At 38.5% G+C, this 25373-nt stretch overlaps 3 protein-coding genes across 3 annotated transcripts; all 3 read left to right on the top strand.

Annotated features, from left to right (window-relative positions):
- The first annotated feature begins 5100 nt into the window (after positions 1 to 5100).
- LOC139119564 (uncharacterized) lies at positions 5101 to 5646 on the top strand. Its single transcript, XM_070683407.1, has one exon. It carries the CDS (start codon positions 5101 to 5103, stop codon positions 5644 to 5646), a length of 546 nt encoding a protein of 181 aa, XP_070539508.1.
- Positions 5647 to 8194: 2548 nt separating this feature from the next.
- Positions 8195 to 13442, top strand: LOC139120658 (thioredoxin-like). Its single transcript, XM_070685184.1, has 5 exons — positions 8195 to 8385; positions 10539 to 10643; positions 11229 to 11288; positions 11588 to 11653; positions 12470 to 13442. Exons 1-5 carry the CDS (start codon positions 8362 to 8364, stop codon positions 12530 to 12532), a joined length of 318 nt encoding a protein of 105 aa, XP_070541285.1. The 5' UTR covers positions 8195 to 8361; the 3' UTR covers positions 12533 to 13442.
- A 3896-nt stretch (positions 13443 to 17338) lies between these two features.
- On the top strand, positions 17339 to 23785 carry LOC139120657 (ectonucleotide pyrophosphatase/phosphodiesterase family member 5-like). The gene is made up of 3 exons (XM_070685183.1): positions 17339 to 17688; positions 20015 to 20751; positions 22549 to 23785. Exons 1-3 carry the CDS (start codon positions 17463 to 17465, stop codon positions 22876 to 22878), a joined length of 1293 nt encoding a protein of 430 aa, XP_070541284.1. The 5' UTR covers positions 17339 to 17462; the 3' UTR covers positions 22879 to 23785.
- Positions 23786 to 25373: the final 1588 nt, after the last annotated feature.

Here is a 25373-nt window from a genome sequence, read left to right as displayed (position 1 = left end):
TTTTTGACAAAAGGGTAAAAATGTCCCGCAAAACACAATACTTCGTCATTGGGTGAGCAGTTTCTTACATGAAGACAACTTTTTAAAAACCCCAGAAAGTGGAAATTTTTAGATCTCACGGTAAAAGCAACATATCTACATTACCTCTTCACCACATATCAAATAAACTAAATGCAAAGCAAGCTGGCCCTCGGTTGCCAAGTATTTTATTGTATTCAATCTTTGCCATTCATTTGCATAATTTCGGAACCAGACAAACTGAATTTTTCACCCGGCATGCATCTGATCAAAGACAACTAGATGGACCATGCTGGAATGTATTTACGTTGAACAGATGGTTATGCAGGAAGACTGCGCTTAGACAGACAGACAGACAGACAAACAGACAGAGAGACAGACAGAAGAGTAACATGGACAGATCAAAGAAGTCATTAGTGCTGTTTATACCACGGTCCCCCGTGTTTATACATATGACTGCGGGAGCTAAATTGAAAAATCTCATCACGTGATTTGCATGCATGGCGTACAGTAAAAAATCTCAATTTCCTAGTTTGTTGTTGACCATTCTTCGAATGATTCGATCTTTTCAGTTCCGTTTAGTTCAGAGAGTAGAAACTATTAGGTTGATATCGTGTACAACTTTCGATACCAGATAATTCATCGAGCCTCCGCTCAGCAAACCAAATTGCTGTACAAAATTGACATGTTGCATGTAATGTATAAACACAGCAAGGTTCTAAGCCTTGTATATCATAAATGGGATTTTATTCTAATTAAGTTTGGTAACGAGCAACGACAGGAGACATGGCGGATTTCCTCTATTATACTAAAACCAAACATTTTAGTCATTTCCGTTACAAAACTTCAACAGGCTGCTACATCATGTTCTGAAAGTCAATACTACACTGAAACTGGTTCATGCGCATTTTATACCGGAATTCAACACACATGTTTAGCAAGTAGGATATTTAGTCACTCATGTACTCAGTAGCACGTATATCAGTTTGTAACGGGGGGAATCAAACACATGCCAACCATTTCTTGAAGGTATTATTTTTCATCTGTGAGAAGGGGAGAAACATTGTCTTTTTGATCTTTTTGGTATTCTGGATCGCGAAGCTCTTTGTCGATGTCCCTGTCTGTGTGTCTGTTTCTGTCTCTCTGTCTCTGTCTCGCTCTGTTTGTCTGTCTGTGTCTGTCTGTCTGTCTGTCTGTCTCTCTCTCTCTCTCTCTCTCTCTCTCTCTCTCTCTCTCTCTCTCTCTCTCTCTCTCTCTCTCTCTCTCAAAATATCTTTTTATTCTGAATCTAGTGTACTGAACGCTATCTGATCTGAGGTAAACGCGTCTTAGTGCATTTTGTTACACTATGAAAATGGCAATATACAAATCTGACCACAAGAGTTTGCTTCGTGATACATCAGCAGTTCTGACGACATTTGTGATCAAGTTGACAAGAACGTACCAAGTTTCATTATATAAAGGGTGGACCTTGTCTGCCAGTAAGAAGCAAGTCTATATCTGTTGAAAATATCGATCCCATGGGCTAATGAAGAAGTTGAAGGAGGTCATTGTTGGATCTTCGATTATTAATACACATTTGATGGCATTTTCGCTGTCTTGTATCTAGAAAACAAAAACATTTCATTCATTCATTTTGTATTGTAATTTTCACCATAGCTCAGTTTGTGTTGTTTACAGTCAGCTCTTACCTAACATTTAATAATTGAGGCTTCATCAAGGATGTGCCCCAAACATTCAAGTTCCAGAACAGAAAAACTGTTATTATAATTTTAATAAATTGCAGGAGTCCAAGCTTAAACAGGTTTCGAACTCATCATAGTTATGAGTAGTTTCACTCAACATTTCTGCAAACAGTAGGTAAAGATAAAATAACCTGGTAAAATCACCAAAGGTTTGCATCCTAATTTTGAGAGGAAATAGGAATTTAATCTATCCTTTCTTCAACAATGCCACTCTTTCAAAGGCTCCTTTCGTCACACTGTTTTTGATTTTCGGTCCATAAAACCATTATCCAAGCTATATGTTAATTTTTAATAAATTCTGTATCCGAGTGTAATTGCAAAGGTACAACAATTTACTTTTCATATTTTAATTGATATGTATTAGCGACGAGACACTTTATACAGAGGCATCACAGCGGATGAATTCTCCGTGAGTCCCAAGTTGTCTTGCTCGGAGAGACAAATATTTTCGTACTAGTAAGCCTATAAGTGATATTATCATGCTCCTTCCACAATATCCAAAGAGGCATGTTTCAAGTACGGTCACGAATAGCCAGTTGCTATGGCCACAGCGCGTCGCCGACGCTATTTGCAAGACAATGCCGGTCAAGTTATTATTGTCGCCTTTGCGTTTGTTCAGTTACATAATTTGAAGTAATTCTTTACATGCACAGAAACGTCATCACTGTATGGTTCGTTATTATTCACGTTATGTCTCTGTTGTATCTATTTTTACATCCATGCATGGAGGTACTACCTCCATGCACGTCCCTCCACAAAAGTACCCAGGAAAATAGTTTGATGTCTTTGACAAGCTATTTTATACTTTTTTAAACTTTGGTTCAGCATATTTACTGGAGTTTCTTGTTTTATTTCAGAACGCAGCTAGTACATGTATGCTATACGTTATTTTAAGTAGTAAAAGACCAACTAGTGGGTTCACCCTGGCTGAAATTCACTGAATTCATGATAGGAAATAACCAACCACGGAAAACGGGGAATTTTCAATTCTTCAGCTTATCTATCATGTCTAGTGCACAGGTGCGCGCAGTGTTGCTTGGATAGTCGATCGAAGGCCCAGGCCGGGATCGAAGTGTGAGGCAGAAGGCCGAACCTAGGTAATTGTTACACGATGGTACCTCCACAAAAGGGACCGTGGTTACACTAGCACTAAGGTTCGGCCTTTAGGCCTCACGGGCCTTCGATCGACTATCCAACACATCCAGGCAAGGCTGCACGCTCCTGTGGTTTAGTGTATTTTTTTGTGGCAGATATGGGCTTCATTTGTAATTTACCTTCATGATTCAAATCATGCAATGGCGTGTGCAGAGAGGTCAAATTTAAAACTTTCGTTTTAAGAGAAGCCATACAATGTCTTACTGCATGTACTGCTGGTCAATAGCTCACGTTACATAACATTTTCTGTAGGGTTATTGAGAACACTCACAATCATGGGATAACAATCATGGGATAACAATACAACTTCTATAACCATTAAAGTTGGCCGTGGACGATGGCAGATTAATTTAATTCGACTTGTACCTCCGAAATAACGACTGCACCATTACAAACCCTTCACTGGTTGATTTGACGGCATGCGATCCCTTGTGAAAATGGTATTCCATTTATGTTCAGAGGCGTAGGCGTAGATCCTTATTTGATCCTTATTAACATTGCAGTAACGGGCAGTGGTCGGACAGTAAGTGGTAATAATGTACGATCACACGATTGCCGTTGCTATTGGTTCGTAAATCAACGTTTTTCGGGTCTGAGACTATTATTTCGTTTGTATTTATAAATAGCAATTGTTTTGGTATTGAGATATCGATTGATTACAGTAATTTGAAGGTTAATTTCTGACGGGCAACGCCGGGCAGTGACGGGTAGAAATTAGTAGGCCCTGACCTGGTGTCATCGTGTAGTGGGGACACGTGTATGCGCGTGAACAGGATAGTTTACAAGCATTACGCTCATGCATGACATCGAGATCGCTTTTAAACTATAACTTTAGCGGACCTTAAAAAATAGAAATACATGGCGGATCTTACGTTCTAAGTGGTTGCATACTCCTACTGGCTGAGTCTGCCTATTGGCCAACTTCTCCAGCTGGCCGAGCTCTAACTGGCCGAGCTCGCAACTGGCCGACCTCTCTGTATTTTTACGATAATAGTGTACATGAAGTTGTTGTCGTTGTTCGTGTAGCCATCTTCAAAAACACAAAGCAAACCCTAGAGTTGGCCTTCTCTCAGCGTTTCGCTTGAAACCCTAGAGAAATACGGCATTTTCGTTATTAGTTTGTTTGTTTGTTGTTTTCCTTTCGCAACTTTTCCCTAAACAATGATAGCAATGAGCGATTTAAAATTACAAAGATCGAATGCAGATAAGTCACCAGCTCAAAAATAGCCCTGACCCACTTACAGAGTCCGTGACTGCGCCCCGGACAGCCAATTTGCAATATACCCAGCAATGTTGATGGCCACACAGTGATATCGCTCAGCGTTTTAAACGGTAGCTGTAGGCCTTTGAATGCAGGCATGAGTTTACGTTGCCGACGCACTAAGCGCCCCATGAATCCAGACTATAAATAAACGTGTCTGGATCAAACCATTTCCTGTACAGGTGCGGTCCAGAATATGGTCATCAAACCTGTTACATTTGATCCCATATTTTGACGTCTTGTATCGGTAAAGTTGTATGGGACACTGTGATATTTTAAAAAGAAAGTTATCATTTTCGTTTATTGTCGTTGCCTAGAGTGAGTGATTAATTACACCATTTTCTAAGTTTCTGCTCAGTGAGACCCCGAAATTGAAATTGTGAGTGCCCTTTCCGGTTTAACGTAAACACAGTCGTGACGTAAAATTACCGCTTACACAGACATCGCCAAGTTCAGTGCAGTCAAAACTTTCACCGGTCGGTCGTCACTCATTGCCAGGAACTTTCAAATATGTCAAAAATAACCGACATCGACAAACGGTCGAAGATCATTGACTTGTCGATCAAACACGAGTGCAAAGGACAAGTGTTCGAGAGATCGCGCATCAACTATGTATGCCGAAGACAACCGTGCATGACATAGTAACTCACTTTCTTAAGACTGGATTCGTTCATCCTTCGAAGAATCGCGGAGCCCTACGATCAAAGTGCGTACCCGAAGTCGTGAATTTCGTGGAATATTTGAAATTTGACTGTTTCCGAAATTCGATCTGAACTGCTCAATCAAAATGTCTGCACAGAAGAAAACCTCCCTGCACACAGGACGATTTACGACATCCTCGGCAGAGATTTAAATTATTCCTACAAGAAAATACAGAGTGTTCCGGCTGAACAGTTGACTGAAAGAAACATCAGAAAAATAATGCAGTACATCGATGACATTTCTCAACTTGATCCCCTCAGTGTGCATTTTTTTGATGAAGCGGGCGTCAAAAAGACATCGGGCAACAGACAGTATGGACACAGTCTGAGAGGTCAACCCGCATTTGAAGTCCAGCGATACACGTCGGACGTGAACTACACGCTAAACCTCCTTCATTGTGCACGGGGCGTCGATTACTTTAATATTCTCGATGGCCCTTCGAACGGCCTTGAAATGATCCACTGTTTTGAGGAGGCGCTGGAAGTCGTTGACGAACAAGATGATCAGATTTTATCTCCGGGCGACACAGTTGTCATGGATAATTGCGGATTCCACCATGGTCGGATCGCAGAGCCATACCTACGGGAACTGTTGGGCGAGCGTGAAGTTACTTTAGTGTTTCAGCCTCCGTACAACCCCGAGTTTAACACTTGTGAAATGTGCTTTCGATTTGTCAAAGGGTATCTCCGTAAACATGATGTCTTTGCAGTTCGTCAGTTTACTGAAACTGCTATAATTGAAGCCGTTTCCGACATAACCCGCTGATGTCACGCATTTTTTTTAGGCTGTGTGGATTCCGGGCCGTTTCATTGATTTACAAGTTGAAGTTCATGTGGTCATTGTTGTCGCGTGTACTCGTGTAGACGGGAATGCCTAAATAAGAAATTGATCGATTAGTTTTCGTTCTGAGTAGTCGATATGTGAAGTAACATTGGTTTTGTTGATTACTTCGATAAAATTTAGTTCGATTTACATTTAGATAGCGTGTAAGTTAGAAAACGTTCTCCTTTATTTGCCCTGACTTGCGGCTTCCAACTACTGCAACTAGTGATTTCTAATAATCTATAAAGTGCGCGAAGGCTATCGGATGATGCCGAACAGAAAGGCGAAAGTTTTTCAACTCAACTTTTACCGCCACGAATTCTGACGACCGCTTAGTGGATTTCTCGTTTGGAAGAAACCATAATGCAGGAGGTTTGGGAGCTAACGAAACGCGTATAGCATTTCAATCTTACAATACTTTGGTCTTATAAAAATGAAAAGAAACGGTATTTGTAGAAAAGAAATACTTTATTAGCAGTGTTGTATTTTATGTAAAATTTTGTGTTATTCTTACCACTTCGAAGTTATTACCGTGAGCAGCCACCCCCTGAAAGAAATGATTTGTACCAGGAGATGTGTTTACATTTCACAACTTTTGACACAGGAAATGGTCGCGCTGATAACAGCAAGAGAGACACACTTCACATCTGACCAAATGTTTCGCTAATTAATGAGCTAATTGTGTGTGTGGCACATGATATCGCTGGGTATATTGCAAATTGGCTGTCCGGGGCGCAGTCACGACGTCTGTAACGATCAGGTCAATATTGCCAACGTTGGCAAATAGTTTATGACTGACGACATGATTCTACCTGCCTTAATTTAGACATTACGTAATTAATCGATTCGCTTCCGCGTCGTCCTGACAAGTGAAAGTGAGTCATGACAAACAAGGGCCCCGTATGTCAGTCATTTTTGTAACTCATTTGAAATAGGTACCTAGACCACCGCTTTAGGGGGGACCATTTAATGTCGGGGGGGGCGTCTTCATGATTTTGGGGGAGATTCCAAGAGGTAATACCTCTGAAAACAAAATCCAGCCAAGGATGGCAGTAAAATAAAAATCAAATAAAAAAGATTGCAAATAGACTTGAAAACATAAGCTTAATTATGCACCGGCAGTTACTTTTCATATTCAGCGTCCTCTGGCGTACCATTTTAAGCAGACTTCATGCTTTTTCATCAGATCTTCACGCCCTCTTATGATTAATATTTTAACTCATACTATTCCTTTTGTTTTTCATGTACACATTTTGTTCAGTTGGACTCATTTAGTAGTATTCTTTATTTGATTTGCTTCTGCTTCAGATTCTCCCTAAAACATACTTGAATACTCAATTCAGCTTGTCAACATAGCCTGCACTGGATATCGGCTGTTCATTGTCGTTACAATTATATGGGCCAAGCTTACCATAGCTTGTCAATAACAGTGTAAAGTTTTGTAAAGAAAAAAATCCCAACAAAGAGAACAATTATTCTGGTATTTTTTTTTGCGTGCATGCACGCGACTAAAAAGATTCCTCTGGGAGGTAAGGTGAAAAGAAAAGTTGCCAGATCAGGATTGGAATTGGCACGGTTGAAAAAATTCCAAGTAAAGCAGGGAGAAAAAGTAATGTTCCAATTCAATCTTCCAGACCCCTAAATGTATCAAATAGTTCAAACCATATCACACGAAATGTGCATGTTTGCTTTGACTCTGGGACTGACTTTTCAGATATTGAACATACAGAAAAACATCATATCAGTACATATTGAACATACAAGAAAAACTTCATATCAGTACATATTGAACATACCAGAAAAACTTCATATCAGTACATATTGAACATACAAGAAAAACTTCATATTGAACATACCAGAAAAACTTCATATCAGTACATATTGAACATACCAGAAAAACTTCATATCAGTACATATTGAACATACCAGAAAAACTTCATATCAGTACATATTGAACATACCAGAAAAACTTCATATCGGTACATATTGAACATACCAGAAAAACTTCATATCAGTACATATTGAACATACCAGAAAAACTTCATATCAGTGCGTTGATGTTCAAATATCGTATTTTGCCTTTTCTGACGACATAATTTCACGGCGCAGGGAAATAAGGTTGTAGTGAATATTTTTAATGGAGGATCGAAAATTTAGAAAGATAAACTGCTTGTCAAGAAAAAAAATTATAAATATTTAAGATTTTTTAATGTTCCCGGGAAGGCCTCGATCAGTCTTGAAAAGATAGGATGTACTAAATTAGTGAAGTGATAGGGAAATCACGGAAAAGGTTCGAAATAATACATTTGTACCCGTAGACAGGTTCGAAATAATACATTTTTGTACCCGTAGACAGAGCTAGCAAATTTTTATCATGGCAGAAGAATGTTCTGTTCCAAAATTCTACGGGCCCTCCCCTACAAGTTGAAACGTTCGCCCTCAAGGCCACCGCCGTGGGATACCGGTTGGTAAGTTTGCGAATATTTTCCACGTGCCTAGGTAGTACCATGGCATGACTAGGGTTTTCCTCTGTCATCCAATTAGCGGCGTCAGCAGCCTACCTCTTTCGTTTTGTCAGACTATAAAAGTCTTGTTAACCCGTAGTAGTTATCAGAAACTACTCTTAAAGACTAGGAGTGCTATTCTATCTTGTCAATCATGGCCACCGTTGTTGAAACCAAGGTAATGTATCATACATATCGTTGTGTTGGTTGCCAGCCTCCAACTTCAGAGGGGCCGCATTTGTTCCAGATGTTTTGCATGCAACACGTTTCCATACCTGTGGTTTGTCCAGCCAGCTGTGATGTAACTAAACTCAACGTCGCTTGTGGGCCCTTGGTGCGATGCTGTGTGTTCCGGGCGTTGTACGGCCTCCCACCACAGGCCATACATCGCCGTGAACACACAGCATCGTAAACAGGGCTTCGAAGGCCACTGAAAGGCGGCCTTCGCCGTGTATAGAACTTTAACCGACTATGACTGAATTTATCTTCAGTGGTAGGTAGGTCATATGCATAGGCGGTAGAAGTGAGATAATGGTTGAATAAGCTTATTTCGTTGTCATCGTTCTAAATTTACAGATATACCGCACAACTAATGCGCTTCTACTGTCAATGATCCAAGCCAGGTTATGACAGTTACAGGTGGCCTTGTTCAACTCTCTCGTATTTTCCCATAACCGTTTAATTGCTGTTCGGTGCTAGCCTTACTGTAATAGGGTTATGAGTTCCACACCTACAGATTTCCCAACCAGTCACTTTACCACTTCAGTGAAAAATTTCTAATATAGCGTTTAAAAAGTGAAACTAAATCCCTAGCCATTATAATACAAAAATTCAATGTAAATTCGTGGCGGAAGGACTTCTTTGCACTCAACAATGACTACATGTCCTTGGAGCGGCTGATTATCTGACGTTGAAACACTTGACGTTCATCTAGAGCTAGAGCCATTGAACGCAACGGCAACCCTGGAGCATCACAAATGTAAAATCGCAGTTTATGCACAATTTATGCACAACGCCATTCATCGTTGCGAAATTGCAAACGAACGCGCGGGGGTAAATGTTTGACTACATTATACATATTCAACATCGGAATGCGGTTTCCATGGGATAAAAACAACAACGTAAAAACATTCTTTTGTTTTACATCAGTTGCTTTGGCCTTTGGTCAACATACTTGCAGGTTGCTTGTTAGTTTTATAAAAACAGGAAGATACATGTATAAAATCACGTAAAATATCACTTTTCAATGATATAATTAATGTTATCATCGAGTACACACGATGGCATAATCTGCCACGCGTCCGGTCCTGTCCGGTCGGCGAGCCGTTTAGCATGTAGAGCACTCTGTCTGGCCGTGATCGTCTTGGCAAACGTGTGACGATGGCGTCGATTTATGGCATTATGACAACACAATTCGCCCAATGGACGTTGCAGTAAATGATATCTATATGTTATCGAATATTATTGTACTCAATATTAGGCCAAATAAATTGGTTCTGGTCCTTGACATTCAGCAAAACTGATGCGGCGAGACGGTTTTTTTCTTTTTTTCTTTCTTTTTTTTACATAGCAATGCTGGTTAGGCACTATTGATGCTACAGTTATTGTCTTTTATCACTGACTGCATAATACTTCCGTTTTCTTTTTAACATTTTTGATATGCAACGGGGATATCAAGGATAGCTGTACTGATGAGTACGTAACCAAAAAGAGACATAACGCGCAGGTTCTGAAATGACGCGCTCGATGACAAGAAACAATCTTTTTTGGGGGGGAGGGGGAACTTATTGTCATTTCACATATGTATGATACCAGTGTGTGACAGTGTGTTTATTTTTATGGCAATGACTCCGGGACTTTTGAGGCCAACACTAATATGACGATAATATACGGTGGAAAAGTGTCACTTTCACCAGTATTCGTCAGATCCGTAGTTGTGTTTTTATTTAGTTGAAAACGCGAAGAGTGGTCGGCAAATGTCCAACTTGCAATAATTCTTGAAAGACAGGCTGTTCTCTACTCCTTTAGCTGTGAGGATACAGAATGAATTTGAATCGAGACGCGTACTACAGACGTACAGCCAGTGAAGAGAGTCTCAAGTTCCACTTCACTGACTAAGTTGAAGATCTTAGTTTGAACCACAGGTTCCTGGAGTTGCCAGTGTAGTTCTGTCTATGTATACTACACTGGCAACTCCAGGAACCTGGTAGTAGTACCTCCATGGTTTGAATGTCCGGTGTCAACGAAGAGGGCGATATTCCCTGGTGTTCACTAATTCTCCACTCACCCAAAGTTTTCCTGACGAAAAATGTACTTTCTGTAATCCCACAGGATGCCTTTGATGCTGAATTGAAAAATGCTGGTTCGAAGCTGGTTGTTGTTGATTTCACCGCAGCATGGTGTGGGCCTTGTCAATTCATCGCCCCCAAGTACAAGGTAAGCCATCTTTCATGATGCAAGAACCCAAGGGCTAGCTTACACTGTTAATATTTTCCTTTGTTGTCGTTGTCGTATGTCATTAGCAAAATAAGTATCAAAAGAAATGTTTTATGTGTGAATTTATTTCTAAATAAAATCTACAAGAATATAATTATCCAATGAAAGTTTCAGTTGACAGTTGTATCCGACAGGGATATTCTATCATAATTCCTTAATCCTCAAATATGTGCTTAAGCCAAGTTATCCAATGAAAACCAAAGAGGGACAATAACCAATGGGATTAAAATATTTCAGAAATATGTACATGCTTTCTGGGTTGTATTAGCAAAACTGAATGGTGACTGCTGAAAAATACCACATCATAGCTGTCCATTTTAGTAAACACCACGATAGCTCTGCAGGAAATTGCTTTCAAGTACATCATCTCATATACATATGTATGCATGTACTCAGCCACATAGGAACAATGTACATTTACACATACTTGTTTGTGTGTCTTGCACATGGCTGTGCTTGTAGAAATTAAATATTACACACACTTATCAGAAAGAGTTTACAGAGTGATATTCTCATTTATTTCAGGCACTTGCCGAAGAAATGACAGATGTTGTATTTTTGAAGGTGGATGTCGATGAAAATTCGGTAAGAATGTTATCGCTTATAAAATCACAGCCATTAGATTTCATGTATGTTGGGATTGTTTGAAAATGATTTATTATCTTAGTCCTCATTGTTTGCATTTGATTAACAAATGACATGTTTTTAATAGAACTTTAGAATTGTTAAACAGAAAGAAACACACAAACATTTTAAAACATCAGGGGTTGCTAATAAATTTCGTTCTCACATGTCTATCATATTGTCAAATATTCTTGAAGATTGCTTTCACATGCAGCCATATTTAACCTAAATTCACTTTTCTTTTGATTTCCAAATTATAGGAAACTGCCCAATCATGCAACATTTCTTCAATGCCGACATTTGTGTTCTTCAAAAATGGAAAAGAGGTAAGGATGTGATTTAAGTTTGTTGTTTTTGGTGACACTGTTCCACCATTTTAAACAGCTTCATGTAAAGTTCAGTCACTCTCTGCAAATGCTCATATCTGTTCTCTCTCACTCCAGATATCTTTCAACCTGAACATAGAATCTCCCACTGTTCGCCATCTTTCACACATAACAAGTTATCCCCTTCATGAACTCACATGTGTGTATGTAGCTAATCTATAACTCCTTCTATTCGAAACAATAAGCTCTTTCACTAGACAGTGATAGAAGTTTGGGTTAATCTCTAGGCAAGCAAATTAACATATATACCCAATTTAAGGTAGAATACGCCTCAGGGACAGGTATTCAGTCAATTCTTTTCTCATTTACCTCTTGTATGGGTTCATTTAAAGCTAGTTGTGTAAGAAAACTTTTCACCATTTTCGTTTTTTTTCGAAAAATCGAAAATTTTATTCTTCTCCATAGAGTGAACACATGGATAGCAGCCATTTTCAATTACAAACATCCATAAATCTTGGGTAATTTGTTTCTCTTTACCAAAATTTGTACAGTAAACCCTAATTTTTGTTTGTGATTTTGAAAGAGAATGGTTGAACTATTCTTTGATGAAAGTTTGAGCAAAAATTTAAGTCTTTCACTTTCGAGGCGCATATCACCTTTAAACAAAATTCTGATAATCTTTCTTTTAATCAATTCTTACTTCATATTGTGGTAGCTGCTCTGTTCTGCAACTAGAACATTACTATCAAGCCCATACAAATGGTATTACACTTTTACAAGAAAACTTAAAACTTATTGGCATATCTTTATTTGCAGTTGGAACGCTTCAGTGGTGCTAGTGAAGAAAAGCTGCGTGCCACAATTGCTAAAAATAAGTAATTGACGGCAGACCGATGGGATCAAGTTGTTACCACATTATTCAGTTAGTCTTTCAATGTCATATTGTAGTATTACCATTCAAACTGAGGATAATCAACATATCTTGCACATATCAAAAGCTTCTTACATAAGCTTAAGCTGTAACTATTTGTGTCTTTTTCATTATTTTTGTTTTACTTTAGAAATATTTTGTTTTAACCGCTAAATAATGTTGAAGTGTGAGATGTCTTAAATTTGTCAACACAGCCTGTACCCTTTATGTGTGCAATTTCCAATTTTATTTTTGATGACTGAATTATAGTCCGGACACATTCCCAATTCATTTGTCAACACAATATGGCACATTATGCTCAATCCGTTGTGTTTGCAAGGCTAATAATTTGTATTTCACCATACTTTACGAAGAAAAAAAAAATACTTGTTTTCTAGAAGGAAAATAACGGCAATGTCATAGCAAGTTTCAGTATTACTCATTTAAAATGAAATATTTTTCATCTGTTGTAGTCTTCAACCATGGACTCTTGGAGGCAAATATTGCTCCAAGGGCTTCAGATAATCTGTCACCATCATTGTATTCCAAAATATGCTTGAATTTGATTTTTGTTTTCTCCCACCAAACTTGTAAAAGATGTGTATGTGGATTAATTTGCTAGCAACAAAAATTCAAAACACTGCTCAATGTGTCGCAACACTTGGTTAAATATGTTGTTATTTGCACAATATATCATTTTGCCTGGCATCTCAAAATGACATCACTTGTATGTGGCGGTGAAAGCAAGAGTGCCCTCTATGGCACATTTTCAGTTTTATGTACATTGTAATTGTGGAAGAGTTTCCTGCGCTGTAACTTATTTTTTTTATTCTACAATTGTATTCAAGAGCAATAAAATATCCAGGCATTTTTCACATATCACTGATTCATGTCTTTTGACAATACACTCATTCACATTACATTTTTTAATGCTCTGCTGAATTTTGGGAATAACAGCGGGATTTCTGCTCTAATCCTTAAGTTATTTATAGGAAACGGAACATATCCACAACTTTCAGAGTCAAGTAATATTCATGGACTGAATGTGGAACCTTACACCAACAGACAATGCTTGCACACATACTCACTAGGTCACACTCCACAATCTCACATTTCAGCTCGGGGAAGATGATTTCTCTGTGTACACATAGCTGCATATTAATAAAGCATAAACAAGTTAAAATGCAAAGAAAGAGTTTCATTCTTATCTCATACAAAAATTCAGACTGGTTCAAATGAAAAGTTTGCATCAATTTGCCAAATTGAAAATCGGATCGTGAAATCTAAGTTTGATTTATCCCAGTAACTAGGTCACAGTGAACCATAGGCACGCTCATATGATTGTACCAATAACTAAAGAACTAAAATTTTTGTGCCCTTACGATGCTACTGCCATCATCAGGAATTGTGTCTTTTGGTCTGCATGTGATTTTTGTGAATACAGAAAATTCATATGATGTGAAGTTCAGGAAGTGAAGTGTTTTAAAAGTGAATGTATGTTTTTCACAAAATTGCACACGTAGATTGATTTGATGCCACATAAGTTTTTTACGATGCTTTAGAGATCTTCCCTTGAAAATGATTGAATTTTCGATTATTTTAAGTAGAACAGCTTGCATCGAAGTTGATCTCATGCCGACGAAACAGCGCCCTCTATGGTTAAATTTGTTCTTTGTGGATCTATGACACTTTTCCTTGAATTTATTTGTTTATTTATCTACAAAATATAGCATTGAATCTACATATCTTATTTGAATATTTCCACCTGCTGCGATACACTGTTAACATGTCAAAATATATTAATACATGTACTAAACATCCCGTAAAGTCATCACAGCCGATCACATGATAATCCTACAGAATTCTGATCTGCAACAATGCATGACAATAGTTACGATAATTCTTTACAACTAAGTAAAACCAAGGCATGAACTTTACATTTAGTCTTGGGATAATACACTCTTCTTTGGTACATTGCAAAATAACCTATAGACATTGATCTCTTTACCGAAGTCTAGGCGAAAAGGTAAATCTAAGCTCGATAGAAAGACACTACATCCTTTGCTATTTAAATCATGGATGCACGTCCCGCCTTAAACATCTTTTCCTTACATTGAATACGGGGATTCACAAGCATTTCACTAATTTAATAAAAGCCTTTTACGCCTGCTGTGTTGTTGTGAACTAGCGATGTTAGTTGTAGTAGACTATAGTCAGGTTGCTGATAATCCAATCCTATATCTGACCGAGACAGTACCCAGGCTGAAAATTCGTGATTCGCATTTCAAATGTGTTAATGCAAAATGGTGTCAATTATGGTGAAAATTATGGTATTAGTATGGCTAATACTTACATCACTGCATTGTCGATGTGATTAATCAAGCACACCTTTTAAAGAACAGCTGCCGTTTATACAGAAAACTGAATTCAACTCGATATATAAAGGGAAGGAACAACGGTTACCGGTTTTCGTAGTGCTCAAGAAATATGCACACTTTACTTATATGTCATTATATTTGATATGTTTCTGCTAGATAAATTAAGTCGGTGTCATGATGACTTTTATTTCGTCTAGCTTAATATCATTTTAATGATCTTTAGTTCACTTACTGCAAGCATTAACTACAACACGATTGGAACTAATTTGGGATAATTGGATTTTCATATTTTTCAAATTTCTCAAAAATGTTAGGTGCCCTATAGCTGAATGTTGCAATATTACAAATTACTCATAAAAGCAAGTGTGCAACTCAAAAAGAAAAGCAGATGAGCTTACATTTGCAGATCAAATAGACATTACTTCACCATCCAATTATCCCAAATTAATTCCAATCGTGTTCTACATGAACTGACATTTGGAATGGAATGTGGAATGTAATTAAGTACACGCGAAAAAGTAATGCGGGTCACATGCGAGTCTCTGCGGGTTGTCCATCTCGCCAAGTGACCAGGTGGGAAAAATTGATTTTCGAATTTCAAAAAATTAGCTTGTGAAAACTTTATAAACCCCATGAGCTTCAAAATGAGCCCCCACAAGCTGTTTTGTAAAAGTTTGTGAATGCGCATGTCTGTCCCCAAGGCGCATCCCACCACATTTCGAGTTCGATAGCAGGGATGTTTTTTCTATTCGTAGTTGTCATCAATTTTGTGCACAAGCTAGACTTGGTGATTTGCGAATGTTTGAGTGGGTGAAAGCGATAATTGGTGTTCTGTTTTCATGTGAAACGCGTGAGTGGGGTGAACGCGATGAGGGGGGTGCACGGGAGTTTCTCCCGGCAGAAACTAACTCACTATTAACTAACTTACTACTGCCCAGACTCAAAGGTAACACTTTCAATTGCTAGGAAAACCTGGTCTGGGCTGCCAAATTCCAGTTAGTCTTGTATGAAATTCTAGAGACAAAAGAGAAACTACTACAAATGATTTTATTTTTTAAAATATCACCGACTTGAACCAAGTCTAAGCATTAGCATACGGAAAAGACATTGTGATATTTAAAACCGTGTGCTGAAATGTGAATGCACAAAAGCAATTAAGAACTATATCTCCAAGAACTTACACATTATTGGAGCTTTTGACTGTACTTCTACCGTCAAATTTAACCTCTATATTTCAGTTCAAAAGGCGCATATATTTAAATAACTTAAGCAAAAGAAAATAAACGACTTTTTGTTTCATATCAATAAAATGACATTTTTGTGTAGTCTTTACCTCATATTGCACTAAAAAGCATTATCACAGACAATGGGAATATGAAACCTTTTAGCGAACAAAAAGCAAGAAAATACTGAATCAGTCTCTATCAGTACTGTTACGGTAATTATAACAAATAAACAAACCAAAAAACAAGAAAGTACTGAATTAGTCTATCACTACAATTATAATAGTAAACATTGACATCAATCAGTGAATATTATGACTTTTTTGTATATTTTCACTTAGTTTTTTTCAAGGACAAAGGGTGCATGTTTTGATGTATAAACATTTCTGTTAATACATAGACCCTAAAAACGGATCTATGGTTAATATAAGTGCTTTTGCTCTCCCTGTACAATACTGTCGTACCTCGAATTGTCAATCTAGAGAGTGACAGTGACCATAGACAGTAGTCTTTCTCCCTCTACTATCTATGATGTGACCAATCATATGTGTATAATCATCAAAATATAGTCGACACCCAAAATGCTTATGTAAATTGCTCTCTGATGCGACGAGGGCGAAAAATATTCCTACTGGGCTTTTAATCTCTGAATGTCGCTCGAATGTGCCCTTCCTGAATGCCTGGAGCCGACCACATATGACTATCTACCAAGATTATATAATACTGCAACTGGGCACTATTATCTCATGCTATCACCTTGCGCAAATGATAATATCATGTGGACATATACATATATACCCGGTAACCTAAATACTGCTTTGGTCATAGCGTGAGGGCTTTCTTTATCTTCAAGCACGGATACTTAAATTTGACACAATGGTACTTATTTCAGCCTTATCTTCAGAAGTATTGTTGAAAGTATCCATGGTGGTAGCACTATGTAACACTCTGTGTGCTATCTCCATGATAAATCTAAGTGATCTAGCGATAATAAATCAATGTCAATGGCGAAGATTGCGAAATATGCACGATATTTACAAGTGAACATAGACCCTAAAAACCATAGATTTGAGTTCATTGTAAGTATACCAAGGGTCACACTTGTTTGTTTATGAATTGTCACCAGGCACACTGTACGGCCAACCTATTAACTTTCAACTTTTTAGGTCAGATGTGAAACGCACAGACTGCGAACGATAGACCCACCCAACCACAGACCATCATTTTCCGCGCCACTGTCTTCGGCATATGGTCGTCTATGGTCTAAAGCGGTGTTCAATCTGGGTGTTGAATCCAATATGAAGAACCTTTTTATTTCGCTGGTTCTCGCTCATGTGGCAGCTTTTGCTGTCTCTCTCCGAAGTAAAATTTTGCTGATTTCCTTCGACGGCTTCAGATGGGACTACCTAGACCGGGTCGAAACGCCAAATTTTGATAAATTTGTTAACGAGGGCGTCCAGGCGAAACACCTCAACCCTACCTTTATTACAAAGACCTTCCCCGCACATTATACACTCGTTACAGGTGAGTAGACTGGTGTATTTCGTGTAGCTGCCCTCACATATCTGAAGTAGAAAATACGATCGAGTTGAAATTTTGAAGGATGTAAGATGACCCTCTGCGGCTCTCGTACGTATCACCTTTCCTATCTCCGTATAAATCATACCGTAAAGTACACATGCTGTTATAAATTGGTCGATATTTCATGGATGAACGAGTAAACTGAACAGTCTAGTGGCTGGTACTGTTGTCAGGTGAGTAACACTGATAAACAATGAAAATGGTTTTCGACCTTTATTACCCGTAAAACAAACAATCAAACAAACAGACCTGCCAAAATTTGAAAGAAGGTATTACCACTGACCACAGATTGTAGTCTTACTCTACCGTCTTCGCAAAGATTTATTAAGCAAGTTGGACGAACAAAAGATAGATGGTGCCAGTCTCTGCTGTCTCTGTAGGCAGTTCCAATAAATTAAATTTAGCCCGTCGGCCTCGAACTTAGCCTAGTCCCTAGACGAAGTACTTTTACCTTCGGCGATTTTTGGCCTTCGCCCATAGGCGAATGCCAAAAACCTCCGAAGACAAAAATACTTCGTTTAGGGACTAGGCTACCTCGAACTATGAGGAGTTCGGGTCTCATTGTTGAAGCCTATACACCAATGTTGTCGTTCTTTTTCCCTATTTATGGCAAGGTTTATGAATATAATAGTTCTGTTCTTGTCGTCGTCGTATTTTAACCAAATATCTGATATATTTGACCAGTTTCAAAATCAAAATAGATAAATGAATTACGAGTATAAGAATGACAAAAACGGTAATTTTATACTGATATTGACATGATGTAAACCACTGATATCGTACCACGCTAAACGCCAGGAAGGGCTCGTGTAACAAGCCGCATCGGTAAATATGGCATGCATGGCAATAAATAACAAATAAAAAGTGAAAAATGTCCAAATATTTGTCAGGAATGGACTGTCATGCGAACGTGTTGACAAAGCTATCGAGGAGCGCAATATTGCCTGGATTTCATGTACAATTATCCCCATATTGCGCTATGTACACTCCTAAAGCATCACAATAAACTTCGCGTAATTGCGTCTGGGAAGACTGAAACATACGAGTACTCAGGATTTTCGTGATCGGAAATTTGATAGCAAACTGACAAGGATATTTAATGGTAAATCTGGGCTGTCTTGTCTTCGTGCCTTTTTAAAGATATCTGTTGACATATGTCGGAATAACGACCTCAGATATGATATAATTATTGCGGGAAAATAGCCGACAGTGTGACAACATTAAACCGTATTGCAAATCAAATATTGACGTCCATATGTTGCATTAAACTGTCCTCGTGATAACTTTGAATGGAATCGATCGCTGGCTCAGGAAATGAAAAACGATCACAACAAAATCGTTACCGTTGCATATATGCAACATACTACCAATTGTCCTCGTAATGATAAATTTAACAAAGTCATGTACTTTTCTCAACCACACAAAAGCACATATTAGAAGTAAGCGTGTGCTTAATTGTGCGAGTTTTGTTCATCACATCATACTTTATTTCTTTAAAAACCTGAACAATCTTAAGAATTACATTATTGAATATCCTGTTCCATCATGATATTAAAATGTCTGGACTTTTCCTGTTCCATTTGAGCGACACAAAATTACCAATGGAAAGCTTCGTACTGATCGTCAGTCGTTGGATATGTGGCATAGGAACAGGGTCATCAGTGATCTATTCCGTTCATGTTGATAAGACTTGTTTGTAGAATTCAGCTTATTATGAAAAATGTGCCTGGTTGTACAAGCTTAAGCGCATATCATATATGTATGTTCCGGGCTCGGTCCCATGAATTTTCCGACTATATTCACATACACAAAACTTCCGGATTTGGTCAAACCAGAAGGTTACAGCACTACCGAAACATTGCGTCGGTGAGATCCCTGAAATAATTTAAAAACGATATGCAGTCTCATCCTGCTGAAAGACATTGTACCATCGTTTCCTGATAGATTGGAACTAAGTTACACACAGTCTAAAATGATGAAGAAATGTATTAAGTTGACAGCCTATGTGCCCGGAAGCATGATCATTTTTGTCATTCCATGACACTAACACATCGTTAGCGTTGTGGTTTTTTGTTTTTCAGACTCCTTCAATTTACATGACGATTGTTTAAATGAAAATTGTACAAGCGAAGTTAATGTTGAACTTTAATTTAGCTGAAGTTAACCGAAGACAGTCTAGTTCTTTTTTATTATATACCTCAAGGACTGCATGTCCTTCAGGCGATGCATGCTTCGTCATAATATACAATTTTCATCTGACATCTCATAGGTTTGTACCAGGAGAGCCATGGAATTGTTGGCAACAGAATGTACGACCCCGTCCTCAATGCGACATTTGCTATGTCCAACAAAGATCCTATATGGTGGGACAACGGTGGAGAGCCCGTATGGGTAACGGTTTCAAAGCAAGGAGGGCGTAGTGCCTCCTACTTCTGGATTGGGGGAGAGACAGCTACAAACGGTGGATATGATCCAGATATTTGGTTAAAATACAATGAAAGTCATCCTTATAGAGCTCGCGTGGATACAGTGGTTCGATGGTTCACCGAAGAAAATATTGACTTCATCGCTCTATACTTTGATGAACCGGACGGCTATGGTCACGAACAAGGGTATGACTCTCCGGAAACGACCGAAGAGATACGAAAGCTGGACGAGCTCCTCGGTTACCTGGCTGAAAGATTCACAGAAGCAGGTATTTATGACAGCGTTAACATTATCATCACTGCTGACCATGGAATGGCAGAAACACCCACCAGCAACAACCTTGACCTTTACGATTACGTGGATCCTGGTGACGTCAAGCTGGTAACTGAGTTTGGTCCCGTCATGAATATCCTCCCCGTTGAAAACAAAATCATGGATGTATACAACAGCCTGAATGGAAAACACCCTAACTTAACGGTGTACTTGAAGGAAGACATCCCAGAGCACTGGCACTATCGAAACAACAGACGAATTCAACCGATACTAATAGTTTGTGATGAGGGATGGGAGATATTTGCGGTAAGAATGGATCTTTCATAGTTTGCATTCGATTTTTGCAATATCATCCTAAAATTGAACTTGTAAAGATTTTTTAAAAACTGTCTCTACGGAAAAAGTGAAGTGAAGTCAAGTTGTCAAATGTCAAAATATAGTTTTCAAATTCCTACTTGCCAAGAACCTATCTAAAAGTGTTAGAGTTTTCGGGGTTAGAAAAGTCTGCCTTAGTTCAAGGTTAAATTAAGGGACCGTTCAGTTTTTACGGCTGGGGGGGGGGCCGGCAAAATCCAGGGGGGGGTCATCATAATTTGGAATCCAAGAAGGGGGGGTCATCACTTTTTCACTGGTAGGAAAGGGGGGGTCACCACATTTTCAAAAACATAATACCTACAATAAAGTCCACTTTCTGCCATGGCCATGATTGACCCTCTTTACCGGCGGGCCGCCTTCGGCGGCCCAATACAATAAATATACTTTATGTATTACCCATGACCCTCTCAGCGGGCAGACGCCTTGGCGGCCCACTCCAATTAGGTTTACTTCATGCAATGGCCATGATCGACCCTCTTTACCGGCGGGCCGCCTGCGGCGGCCCACTACAATAAATTTACTTTATTGTAATACCCCATGACCATCTTAACGGCCGGACGCCTTCAGCGGCCCTGTTCAGTAAAGTTTACTTCATGCAATGGCCATGATCGACCCTCTTTTACCAGTGGGCCACCTTTGGTGCCCACTAGAATAAAGTTTACTTTACGTAATGGCCCATGACCCTCTTAACCAGAGGGCTGCCTTTGGCGAACCACTCCAATAAAGTTTATTTTATACAATGTCCATGGACATAAGTTGTCTGTGGAAATGAAGTTAAAATTGCCCTACAGTAGTCCTAATTAACAGACGTTTGCATGGATGTGGCTGAGAAGTTTGTACACTGGCATCTCTGCTACACGAATAAAGTGCGCCGCGTACCGGAGTTCAAATCCAAACCGTGCAGGTAAATTTGACATATGGGTTTTGGTTATTTTTCAGCGGGGGGGGGGGGGTCATCAAATTTTTCGTCTGACAAAGGGGGGGTCATCATTTTTTCGCGAAAAATGCAGGGGGGTCATCATTTTTTTGAACACCGGCGACAAGATTTTGCCGCCCCCCCCCCCCCCCCCCCCCGGCCGTAAAACTGAACGGTCCCTAATAGAAAACTACCAATTTGAAAACAGTCTTTGTGTTCGGAAATGAATTCTCACTACAATAGCTTTTATGCACAGGCGCTCGTTAGCTGGTAGTCTGTTAAATACTATTTTCGGATCGATCTATCGATCCCGTTGTCGATATGCCCGCCACTGTGAGTATTTAGGTTACAGTGGTGGGCATATTGACTACGGGATCGATAGATCGAGCCGAAAGTAGTATTTAGCAGACTACCAGCTAACGAGTGCCTGTTCTTTTACGTCGTCTCATAATTGGTAAAAACTATTAAAAATCCAAAATTATTGCAGAACATTTTATTTTACACTTATCATGCTTGGTTGCATATTCATGGTTGATTTTGGTGAGTTGGTAACTGAAATGTAACAAAAAAATTAACCACAGGAACTTTGTAATGATACAAAGAAATGTTGTTATTAAATTTTCAACATAAAAACGTTTAATTGTGGAACTTTACTTTTGCCTCATCTTCACTGACATTAATGATTTTTCCTTAATAATTTAAGAAAAAAATTCTGAATTTACAGATGTTTCCAAATCTTGCTTTTTGATGAGGTGCTATTGTCTAAATATTTTCAGATTTGTAACTTCACAACAATAATGTTTTTATTCCAGAATCTTTCCAGCATGAGTGAGTTCCGACTAAATCTGCCGGGTAACCACGGCTACGACAATCGTCTGATGTCAATGAAAGCAATCTTCGTTGCACGTGGTCCTGGCTTCAAGAAAAACTACAAAGGTGATGCAATAGATGGGGTAGATGTCTATCCATTGATGTGTCAGCTGATGGGGCTACAACCAGCTCCAAACAATGGATCATTGAGTAATGTACTTGGTATGCTGCTTGACAGTGCCAGTTCTGCATCCCTGATCCGTATCCGTTTTGACATTGTAAACCTGTTTGTAGCTGCTTTTGCATTTGTTTTCATGATAGCACTTAATTAGGTAGGTCGCGTATTGTGAAAAAACATCCAACACGATTGGAACTAATTTGGGATAATTGGATGGTGAAGTCACGTCGGTTTAATCTGCAAGTTTAAGCTTATCTGCTTTTCTTTTTAGGGTCTACACTTGTTTTTGTGAGTTATTTGTAATATTGCAACATTCAGCTATAGGGCACCTAACCCTTTTGAGAAATTTGAAAAATGTGAAGATCCAATTATCCCCAATTATTTCAATGGTGTTCATCTGTATATGAGAAGATAGACCCTGGAGAGAGTGGTCTATGGTAAGAATGACTTGGGTAAATTGAAATGTCCTCTATCTACGGAAGGCTGAAAAATTGGTAAAAGTATTTTTTTTTCATTCATTCTGTTATTTAATTAAAACTTCTCAGACAATTTGTATGCACACATAAATAAATACTGAAAACATTCCTGTTGCACACTTTCGAGCAAACTTTGCTTCAAATCCTTTTAAACTGTCTTCAGGAAAACTCTTCCATGTTATTGTAATTGTAAATTTTGTGCATCCAAGTTTTCTGTTGAAAGGGGGGGGGGGTGTTGACATCCCAAAATTCACTTGTATTGACAAAGCTATAACATAATAGACCATAATTATCGCTGATACTAAGGCAATGAAACCTACTTTCTATGGTACTTTTGTCATGTGTAGAAGTGTGAGTCACACAGCCACTTAGCTGTGTGACTCAATGTGCATAAGGCTAGTCTCTTGTACATTATCCAATTCATACAACTTTGTGCTTTATCTCCTGAATATGAGAAAAGAAAAACCATTCTCTTGTCACCAAAGTCTGCAAAATGTCACTGTGATTTAAATTGTTAAGCATTGTTATATCAAAACTGTACCATGCAGGCTCCATTCATTGTTACTTAACAAAGACAAGCCTCTGGTCTTTAAAAAGGACAAATAAGCCACAGTTGTGTAAGATAAAGTAGAATATCTCTGACTTTGGTACATTCTTTATGTCTGTGGTGAGCCTTGGCTGCTCAGTTCTAAATATCAATGACAGTTGTCATTTTTTTGCAGATGCTGTCATCACCTATATGTATAGGATAAAGCCCGAGTACTAGGGCTCTTCTGGTATTAAAGTCCAACCCAACGATAAAATGTCCAGGCCGCAGGCCGAGACATTTTATCGTAGGGTTGGACTTTATATACCAGAGAGCCCGAGTACGAGGGTTTTATCCGACTTAAAAACTATCGCCCTCTAACTGATATATTTCGTTTTCAGTGTGTTTACGTCAACCGTCCCTTTGTCAATGTAACATGTTTAGGATATAAATTAAAACTTTATTTTACTTTATGAGTAATTAAAAACTATCCACTGTTGATTGGCCAATCAGAGTGCTCAATTAAGGGTGTTTTACTTACTCGTAAAGCCTTGGTCACCAAATTCCAGAAACGAATGACAGCGCGGTAGTAAAGTACTGTCCAATCAAAAGTGAACAGGTCATATCAGTAGACATCTGGTACGTTTTAATATTGAAATTTGGTAACACAGCGGAAACCAGCTGCAACACAAAATCTGCTGTGCCCTAGGGCATTTATATAATGTGCCCTAGGGCATTTATAGGATGTTCCATTACACTGGAAGGCTATTTCACAAATAAAAGTTTTAATTTATATCCTAAACATGTTACATTGACAAAGGGGACGGTTGACGTAAACACACTGAAAACGAAAATATATCAGTTAGGGGCGATAGTTTTTAAGTCGGATAAAACCCTCGTACTCGGGCTCTTCTGGTATATAAGTCCAACCCTACGATAAAATGTCGAGGCCGCAGGCCGAGACATTTTATCGTTGGTTGGACTTTATATACCAGAAGAGCCCAAGTACTCGGGCTTTATCCTATACATAAAACACCCTGAATTGAGCACTCTGATTGGTCAATCAACAGTAGATAGTTTTAAGTATAAATAAGACTCACAGCATCTAGAGACATATTTTTTTTATTCATTCAATTGACAGGGTGACATTACAGTTACTAGGAAGTTTATAACATGATAGTAAATGATATCAAACACATTCATGTTGAACTCATTTCATGGCTTACCAATTAAGTCATCAATCACGTGGTAATTTCATTGAACAATAATGTGACAAATGTACAGCTGAGATCAAAATGTATGACCCCTGTTAGGTGTTTGTTCTACAGGTCCTTGGAAAATTCATAGTTCCATGAAACATTGAGGAATGGATTTCTCCCTATGAACCTTAAATCATTCAGTTCTACACTAAACTTACCCAGATACATGTCAACAGCAAAACCACTTAACGTGTCTTCCAGATAAATATACAAGTATGATACTGAATTTCATACAAAAATATACAAAGCTTACATGACAGAAAAGAAAAATGTAGTCTTTTTAATGACATTGTGATCATTCATACAATAAAGTTTACTCCAATTAATCAGTTTTCAAAATTAGCTGATTTACATTTTTCTCTGTTGCTAATATAAACAGAACCACTCA

This window comes from Ptychodera flava, chromosome 20 (genome assembly GCF_041260155.1).
Source record: "Ptychodera flava strain L36383 chromosome 20, AS_Pfla_20210202, whole genome shotgun sequence".
Classification (NCBI taxonomy): domain Eukaryota; kingdom Metazoa; phylum Hemichordata; class Enteropneusta; family Ptychoderidae; genus Ptychodera; species Ptychodera flava.
The sequence above is the reverse complement of the archived record's forward strand: the minus strand, read 5'-3'. Positions and strand labels throughout refer to the sequence as shown.